Consider the following 8,925-nt stretch of genomic DNA (forward strand, 5'->3'; position numbering starts at 1 on the left):
TTACTTTTTTTATCCCCATGTGTGTCCTTCAGATGTTGTATCCCTAGGAATTAAAAGTTGGAATAAAGGCCTTGCCTTGTACTAAAAACCAAAAAACAAAAGAAAACACCAGACAGGTTTTCAGACACTTGCTCTGGGTGTGGATCCTGCCCCCTGCATCTCTGTTGTTTCCTTGCCTCTGCCCCTGGGGAGCACCCACAAAAAATCCACTTCAATCCAGTTAAATGCCCCCAGCCCATCCAGGAGCCCAGCAGAGACTGGTGATGGGAGAAATTCATCAAATCAGAGTCGTTAAGGGTGAAAAGACCTTTCAGATCACGGAGTCCAACAGTCAGTTCAGCACTAACCCATGCCCCAAGCACCACATCCATTGTTTGAACACTTCTGCCCCAGGCAGCCTGTGCAACCCTCTTTGGGAAGAAATTATTCCTAATATCCAACCTAAACTTTCCCTGGCACAACCTGGGGCCATTTCCTCTTGTCCTGTCCCTTGCTCCTGGGAGCAGAGCCCAACCCCACCTGGCTCCAAGGTCCCCCAGGACTGTCACAGAATTACAGATGGATTTGGGCTGGAAAGGACCACAAAGCCCATCTCATTCCACTCGCTGCCACAAGTGGGGACATCTTCCACCAGACCACAAGCTCCATCCAACCTGGCCTTGGACACTTCCAGAGCCAAGGCCTCTGCCTGGGAGCAGCCTTCCTTCCCAGGTTTGCTGCCTGTGCTCTCACTGTGCTGCTCCAGAGCAGGACAAGCAGCCCAGACTGACTGAGAAGTGGCTCTGGCAGTGGCTGCTTAAATCTCCCTTAGCCTTGGGTGCCTTCTGTCAGCAGTGAGGCAGCTCTGCCCTTCCCAAGCTGCTCTGGGTGCACGGATCCTTCCTTAGACTGCATCATAAAACCACAGAATCATTAAAATTGGGAAAGACTTTGAAGATCACCCAGTCCAACCATTAACCCAGCAGCACTGCCATGTCCACCACTAAAAATCAAGAGCCACTACCACACATTTTTTTAATGTTTCTAGGGATGGTGACTCCACCACTGCCCTGGGCAGCCTGTGCCAGCTGTTTACAGCTCAGCTCCAGGCGAGGGAGAAGTGCTTGGGAGCAGCCTGGAAGATGGATGCTCAACAAATGCACAAGGTGGAGCATTAAGCAGGCAAGTGCCCAGAGCAGGCTTTGGGCTGGGAGAGCCAGTGAGGACAGGAGCAAGGAGCAGCACAGAGGAGCAAGGAGCAGCACAGAGGAGCTGCTGAGAGCATACACAGCTTCCCAGAGCAGAGCAGTGGCCACCAAGCGAGCTCCTGCCAGCGCTCCCTCCCTGAAGATGAGCTGGGATGAGGCTACCAGATGTTGTGGCAAATGTCATGTCATGCTTGCACCGCCACACAGTCTCAGAATCACAGAATGGTTTGGGTTCTAAGGGATCTTAAAGCTCATCCCGTGGGCAGGGACACCTTCCACCATCCCAGGGTGCTCCAGCCTGGCCTTGGACACTTCCAGGGATCCAGGGGCAGCCACAGCTGCTCAGGGGTGTTTGTTCCAGAGTTCCTCCTGCATGTTCACGAGAGGCTGAGCAGGCTCTGAGCAGAGCCTGGGGAACATTATGGAATTGATGGTGATTTTATGATCCTCTCCTGAAAAACCTGGCTGGAAACTCCCTCTCCTGCTGGGAGAGACTGAGCAGCCGTGACAGGGGGGGTTGCAGGGGCACTGACAGGCTCTGGGCACACCCCTTTGGGAAGGGGGCACTTCCCTCCAGCACAAGAGGCCGAGAAACAGTCCCAGCCCAGTGTGGGGACACTGCCACCCCTCAGGGCCCGTGTCCCCTCTCCAAAGTGGAGACATCCTGTCCCCTCAGGGCTCGTGTCCCCTCTCTGGTGCAAAGACAGGCCTCACATCCCTTCTACAGTGCAGGGGCAGCTGCTGTCCTCCCTCTGCTTTGGGGACAGCCTCGGTCCGTGTCCCTTCAGGGCTTGTGTCCCACTCCAACACAGAGACAAACCCGTCCTCTCAGGGCTCATGTCCCATCAAGCCCCATGTCCCATCTGGGCTGGCGTCCCCTCGGCTGGCGTTTCCTCAGTGCCCATGTCCCCTCAGGATGGTTTGTGTCCCCTCAGGGTGGCCTGTGTCCCCTCAGCATGGCCTGTGTCCCCTCAGGGTGGCCCATGTCCCCTCAGGGTGGCTCGTGTCACCTCAGGATGGCCCGTGTCCCCTCAGAGTGGCCCATGTCCCCTCAGAGTGACCCGTGTCCCCTCAGGGTAGCCCGTGTCCCCTCAGTGCCCGTGTCCCCTCAGAGTGGCCCGTGTCCCCTCAGGGCTTGTGTCCCCTCAGAGTGGCCCGTGTCCCCTCAGGGTGGCCCGTGTCCCCTCAGGGTGGCCCATGTCCCCTCAGTGCCCATGTCCCCTCAGAGTGGCCCCTGTCCCCTCAGAGTGACCCGTGTCCCCTCAGGGTAGCCCGTGTCCCCTCAGTGCCCGTGTCCCCTCAGGGTGGCCCGTGTCCCCTCAGGGTGGCCCCTGGGCCTGTGTCCCCTCAGTGCCCGTGTCCCTTTAGAGTGGCCCGTGTCCCCTCAGTGCCCGTGTCCCTTTAGAGTGGCCCGTGTCCCCTCAGTGCCCGTGTCCCCTCAGAGTGGCCCGTGTCCCCTCAGGATGGCCCGTGTCCCCACAGGGTTCGTGTCCCCTCAGGGTGGCCCGTGTCCCCTCAGGGTGGCCCGTGTCCCCTCAGTGCCCGTGTCCCCTCAGGGTGGCCCGTGTCCCCTCAGAGTGGCCCGTGTCCCCACAGTGCCCGTGTCTCCTCAGAGTGGCCCGTGTCCCCACAGGGTTCGTGTCCCCTCAGGGTGGCCCGTGTTCCCCCACGGCCGCCCGTGCCCCCTCACGTTCGCGCACAGCCCCGCGCGGGGCCGGTTCCGCCGCAGCCCCGCCCCGCTGCAGCCCCGCGCGTGCTCGGAGCGGCCCCGCCGCCGGCGCTCGGGGTCACTTTGAGTGAGGCGGCGCCATCGCCATGTTGAGCCAGCTGCTGGGGCCGCGCTACGCGGAACTGCTGCGGACCTGGTGAGGAGCTGCCGGGCTGCCCACGCCGCGCTGGGGCTGCCCGCTTCCACCCGGGGCTCTCTGTCCGCTCCGAGCCGGGCTCTGCTCTCCCAGTCCGGGTTTGTCCGCCCGGCCCGAGGCTCCGCGCTCCCCTCACCGCGTCCTCCGGGCACGGCCGCGCTCGCAGCGCGCTCTGTGGGAGCCTGACGGAGCCTGAGGGAGCCTGAAGGGCATCCCGGCTCCTTCCCGAAGCCCTGCCCGAGGCCTCCCCGTTCCCTCTGCGCTCTATGCGGGTCGCTGGGGACGGTGCTGGGGTGCGGAGCAGCGCTCGGGCCGGGCTGAGGGGCCGGGGAAAGGGCCTGCGGCCCACCCGGCGCTGGGTGTTTCACGTGCGGTAATACAGCAGTGCCGTGGGTGCCCCTTGCAGGGCTGTGGGAGGCAGAACGACGGGGCAGAACCGACGGGATGTGGCGGCAGCCATGTATGGTAGTGTGTCTTCTCTTCGCTGTGCAGTAGTCTTTTTAAGTAAAAGACTATGAGCTTTTTCCTGTCAGATATCTTGGCTGCCCTGAGGACTAATGCTGTTCCGTGTCTGTGAGGTTGTTTCAGTATTTCTGTGTCCAGCTTGGTCACCACAAGATCAAAAGGACCCAAAACTGTTGGAGAGTGGCCAAAGGAGGGACACGGAGCTGGGGAAGGGCTGAGGAGCAGCTGAGGGCACTTGGCTGGTTCAGCTGGAGCCCAGGAGACTGAGGGGAGGCTCCTGGGGGCTGCAGCTCCTGCCCAGGGCAGGCACAGGGGCAGGGGCTGAGCTCTGCTCTGGGACAGGGACAGGAGCCCAGCAAGGGCTGGAGCTGGGCCAGGCCTTGGCATGGAGCTCAGGGCAAGGTTCTTCCCCCCGAGGCTGCTGGGCACTGCCCAGGCTCCCCAAGGAATGGTGCCAAGGCTGCCACAGCTCCAGGAGCTCTCAGGGTGGTGTTCTTGGGGTGGCTGGGCAGGGACAGGGGCTGGGATCAATGATCCCTATGGATGCCTTCCAGCTCAGGATATTCTGGAATTCTAAGCTCTTTTCCTGATTGAAGTGCCTTTGTCAGGTATCTCAGCCATGAGCATCTGCCAGGCCTTTCCCAGTGGTAATTTGTTGTTTCCCTGGGTGTGTCTCTTCTTTAGGACCCCCACCCTGGCAACATGGGGTGGTGTGGCTGGCGTTGGTGTGATCTGGGCCACAGACTGGAAGCTGGTCTTGCAGTACGTTCCCTACATCGGCGGCAAGTACAAAACTGAAGACTGAGCTTCCCCCTAATGGTGAGTTTTGTTTGTGCATCTCTTGGCTTAATCAATAGAATTATAAAATCACAGAATCCCAGATGGGTTTGGGTTGGAAGGACCTTAAAGCTCACCCTGCTCAGCCCCTGCCATGGGCAGGGACACCTTGCACTATCCCAGGTTGCTCCAAGCCCTGTGCAGGACAGCCTAGCCTGGAACACTTGAACACAATAACCCTGTGTTGGTGTGACAGTGGATATTGCCTCTTTGCCTGGGGCACAATCATATTTGTTTTCTATTTTTTAATTGAAGTTTCTCAGAGCGCCGGAAGGATGAAATATTCATTAGAATATGTTTTTCAAGTGATTATTTTGCAAGCAGCAGGTTTTCCACAACATAATGCAGTTCTTAAGAGGTCAAATCAAGCTAATTTGGAACTTTTGACTTACCTGTTTAATTCTGTTCCTGAGCAGAAGAGCTACAAGCTCAGGGCTAGTTTTGTGACTAGGCAAATTCAGACTTCCCTCTGCTCCTTGTAACTGGCATGAAAAGTAAATTGAATTTTCAGAGCTAGTTATTGTATTCCACAAATTCATTGGAAGATTTGCTTTCTCAAGGTTTTGGTTATTTTCCTTCTTTAAATGCATATCAGAAGTGCTGTTCTGAATGTTCTGGAAGTCTGAGCATTCCTAAAGCTGGAGCAGCAATTAGACAATCCTTCTGTAGGGACTCTAACTGCATATTCCTTCTAGTAGGCAGGCTTTGGATTTCTTTATTCCTTGCTGCAGATAGAAGGGAGTCAGGAAGATTTTTCCATTCATTAAAGGATGCTAATGGAGAAACTCTGAGTCCAGAGGAAACTCTGTCCACCTCAGTGTTTGTTTCTTCTGGTCAGAATAACAGTTAAATCTAAATGTTGATTAATGAATGTGAGCTATTTGTGTTCCAGCTACACAGTATTTTGTAGGGAAGTCAGTCCATTTAAAAAGCACAGACAGGTACTTTTTAAGTCCTTTTTCAGCAATAGTTGTTGCAGTTTAAACAATTTACTGTTTGCAAACTTTGTATTGCACAGATCCTTCTGTTACCAAGAGAGGGATGAAACTTGTTTTGGAAGTCAGCTGAACTTGGAGGCATTGTGGGTCATTGTGATGTTTACAGCCAAGTCATAGAACCATAAAATCACCCAATGGCTTGGGTGAGAAGGGTCCTCAAAGCCCCTTCAGTCCCACCCCTGCCATGGGCAGGGACACCTTCCACCATCCAAGCCCTGTCTAACCTGGATGGAGAAAAGTTTTCAATTGGAAAAGCTCTCAAGTTATGTAGAGGCAATTCAGTTGCCTTCTAAGGACTTTCCTTCTTTAAAAATTGTCAGTAGTAGGAGCACATCTCTATTCCTGAGCCAAGAGCCTCTGATTCCCATTTTGAAGTAAGAACTTTGTGGGAAGAGGAGCAGAGAAAGGGGATGTGTCTGTGGTGGGCTGTGCTCCCTTCCAAAGGGACTCCAGGCCTGCCCACCCTCACCTGCATCAGCTTCTGTACCTGAAACTCCCTGCCTGCATCCTGGAGGATCCTGAAATCTCTCCCGTGGCTGCTGTATGGAAATGTGCCCTTTGTTGATAGAGTGACAAAACTACCTTTTGTCTCCTTAAAAAGGAAAAGAGCCTACAAGTTTCTCTTCAATTAGGTGAAATTACACCTCATAGAACTTGGGAGATTTCACCATAAACTTAAGGATAGCTAATTGAACAAAAGCCAAAAAGTCCCACCTGAGCAATTTACTAGAAAAAGAAGAGAACAATGGAACTAATGGCTTTTGTGAGGTGTTTTACCAGGAGCAAGAACCTCTTGCACCTGGCTCGGTTTTTCTCTGTAAAGAGTTGGTTTTTTGCCTTTTATTAAATTTTTCTGTTTCCAACACTACCTCAAAAATTATCCTGCTGATTTTATGCCTTCTAAGGTAGCTGAGCTATCTTGGGTGTGAAATAGATCTCCAAGAGCTTATGAGACCTGGCTTGAGGACACCCCTGTTTCACTGCTGTGGCTCTGTGCAGGAAGCTCTGCTTAACCTCTGCTCTGTGTTTGTTGTAGGATTCTATTGCTGGAGAGTGTCTGGAGCCATCCGTCCCTGAGACCCTGCTGGGGTGACCCTGAAATCAGTACAGATTCTGCAACAAGCTGTGGTCTGTCTGTGTGTCTGTCTGTCTGTCTGTCCCATGAACAGCTGTGAGCAAATTCACCCTCACTGACCACTTCCTCTGAGCACTTTCCCAGCTCATCTTGCCTTGATGGGAGCAGGTTATAAACCTGGTGTACAAAATAAACCAAGTGAATGATTTTTGGGGGCTTGGGTTTTTTAGGATTTTGTGGGTGTGTGTGTGTGTCTTACCTTCTTAGTCCATATTCTTAAGATCAGACTCCTGGTTTGGTTTTGGGTTATAGAATCATGGAATCCCAGACTGGTTTGGGTTGGGACACATGGAACTGTCCCAGGTTGCTCCAAGCCCTGCCCAGCCTGGCCTTGGGCACTGCCAGGGATGCAGGGGCAGCCCCAGCTGCTCTGGGCACTGTGTTACATCTTCAGTTTCTTGGACTGTGTGTCCTAAGGCAGGTCTGCCACATGTTTGCCTCTTTTCCTGTGCAGGTTCCTCAGGAATCAACCACTGGCTGCTAGGATGCTGGGCTTGATGATTTATTTATGTCAATTACAGCTCTTGAGCTACTCTTAGGGATGTGTTGATTTTAGGCTCATCATTCCTGGATCACTGTGGCCTCATGGATGCAGTTAACCTTTCACAGCCAATATTGCAGAGTTTCATGGTAGCAGGTTCCTCAAATTTGGTTTAAAGAAAGGATTTGGGGTTTTTAACATCAATTCATGGACCCCTTAAATGGTCTATTTTTAAAACTTTTCTGGCTTAATCTAGAGGCTTGAGGAAGGCAGGCCCCAAATCCTGGGTGTCTTTGTACCAGGATGAAAACCAGGGCTTCAGAGACCTGCTCAGTTCTTAATTTGGGGTTTAAGTAGAAAAATCTATATTCTCAATTTATATATCTGTTTATTTGTGAACTTAAATTGGTGGTGAAACAGCTCCCAAACACAACCCTTTAGGTGAGAGCTTTTAGCTGTTAGAAAAAAGAAGAACAAGGATTATTTATTATTTTGCTCTGGTCTCTGCCACTCAGCCACAGATGACTCAGACTCAGGGGGGAAAAGTTCATCCCTTTTCACAAAGACCAGAATTTACAAACAAACTTCCTCTCAGTGAGAACAGGGTCTCTGTTTTCTCTCTGCTTAGTGCCCAATTTCATCTTACTAGAATGTTTGGCTGTAATGCAAGGCTTGAATCTCTTTAGGGGAAAATCCCAGTTGTAGCTGTGCTGCCCATGTGTCACTGTCAGGGCTGTGTCACCCTCAGGGATGTTTCTATGGAAAACTGGTGGAAAACCTGCCCAAACAGTGGCACTATGCAGGACACTTGGATTACTTAATTAACAGTAAAATTTGTTAGTGTTGCTTCAGCATCAGCATTGTTAATTAATTGGGGGCAAAGAATATCATTTTCACATGCAAAAACTGCCTTTGCTGCTCTAAGATGCAATCACAGAATCCTGGAATATCCTGAGTGGGGAGGGACCCACAGGGATCATCAGTGCAGCCCCTGTCCCTGCAGAGCCACCCCAACAACCACAACCTGAGCACCCCTGGGAGCTCCTGGAGCTCTGGCAGCCTTGGGGCAGCTTTCCTGGGATGGGGAATAATGGGATAATGGTGCTGATTGCTCAGGCTGTCCCATCCCTGCTCCAGCAGGGCTCCTGACTGACCTGCAGGAGGCCAGAGCCTCACCTTAACCTCAGGGTGCTGGGAGTGCAGCTTTGACAGCAGCAGCCCCTGCCTTACCTAGGGGGCTGATACTGATCCATTTCCAGCCAGATTGTACCTGCAGAGTGGATATTCTTGGGAAGTGATGTTCTGTCAGCCTGTCCTTGCACAGCAGCAGGATTGTAACCTCAGGTCTGGACAGCTCAGTCCCTGCTCTTTACCAGTGTGACACACCTGGGCAGGATGGGTGTAACCTGCTGCTTCAGAAATCCCCTGGTTTTGCCTTGTTCCATGGCTTGGAGATCTTTGGGAAGGCTGGAGCTGGGGGTCTGTGGTGTCCATGCCCCTGAGAACCCCGGGGTCCCTGAGCTGCCATCAGTGGTGACAGTGACCTTACACAGCCCCAGTGGCAGAGGTGTGCCCAGCTGGTGAGAGGAGATGCTGAAAGGATAAAAACAAATTTTAAATCCCAGCTGTGTGCCCAGGCAGCTCTGCAAGGAGTGCACAGACCTTGGATTTGTTTGGGGATTGTTCAGCTCCTTGTTCTTCGTGCAGCACTTCCAGTGGTGGATTTATTGCTAATTAACCCTAGAACTAGTGTATAACTGGTTTAATTGCTATATTTCTTTTGCTACAAGAGCAAGAAACACACTCTTGAAAATACCTTCTGCATTCTTGGGCAAGTCTCTGTTAAAATTCAAATCATTACTGTTCCAAGTGGCATGGGTGATCTTTCTAATTTTTAATATCCTAGCATTGCCTCTCTTCTGACAGTTAATTATTTTCATAATGAGCTGTGAATGCT

The 8,925-nt window shown here is 52.6% G+C and overlaps 1 protein-coding gene across 1 annotated transcript; it reads left to right on the top strand.

The window, feature by feature from the left end:
• Window positions 1-2,905: 2,905 nt before the first annotated feature.
• On the top strand, window positions 2,906-6,635 carry UQCR11 (ubiquinol-cytochrome c reductase, complex III subunit XI). The gene is made up of 3 exons (XM_077191427.1): window positions 2,906-3,052; window positions 4,202-4,336; window positions 6,389-6,635. Exons 1-2 carry the CDS (start codon window positions 3,003-3,005, stop codon window positions 4,320-4,322), a joined length of 171 nt encoding a protein of 56 aa, XP_077047542.1. The 5' UTR covers window positions 2,906-3,002; the 3' UTR covers window positions 4,323-4,336; window positions 6,389-6,635.
• The last annotated feature ends 2,290 nt before the right edge of the window (window positions 6,636-8,925 follow it).

The sequence above is a fragment of the Agelaius phoeniceus genome, chromosome 29 (assembly GCF_051311805.1).
Source record: "Agelaius phoeniceus isolate bAgePho1 chromosome 29, bAgePho1.hap1, whole genome shotgun sequence".
In the NCBI taxonomy this organism is placed as follows: Eukaryota; Metazoa; Chordata; class Aves; order Passeriformes; family Icteridae; genus Agelaius; species Agelaius phoeniceus.

Bases quoted from the DNA above. Each gene is read 5' to 3' on its own strand.
- UQCR11 (XM_077191427.1), top strand. From the start codon at position 3,003: ATGTTGAGCCAGCTGCTGGGGCCGCGCTACGCGGAACTGCTGCGGACC. The intron at 3,053-4,201 runs GTGAGGAGCTGC...TCTCTTCTTTAG, and splicing joins GCGGAACTGCTGCGGACCTG to GACCCCCACCCTGGCAACAT.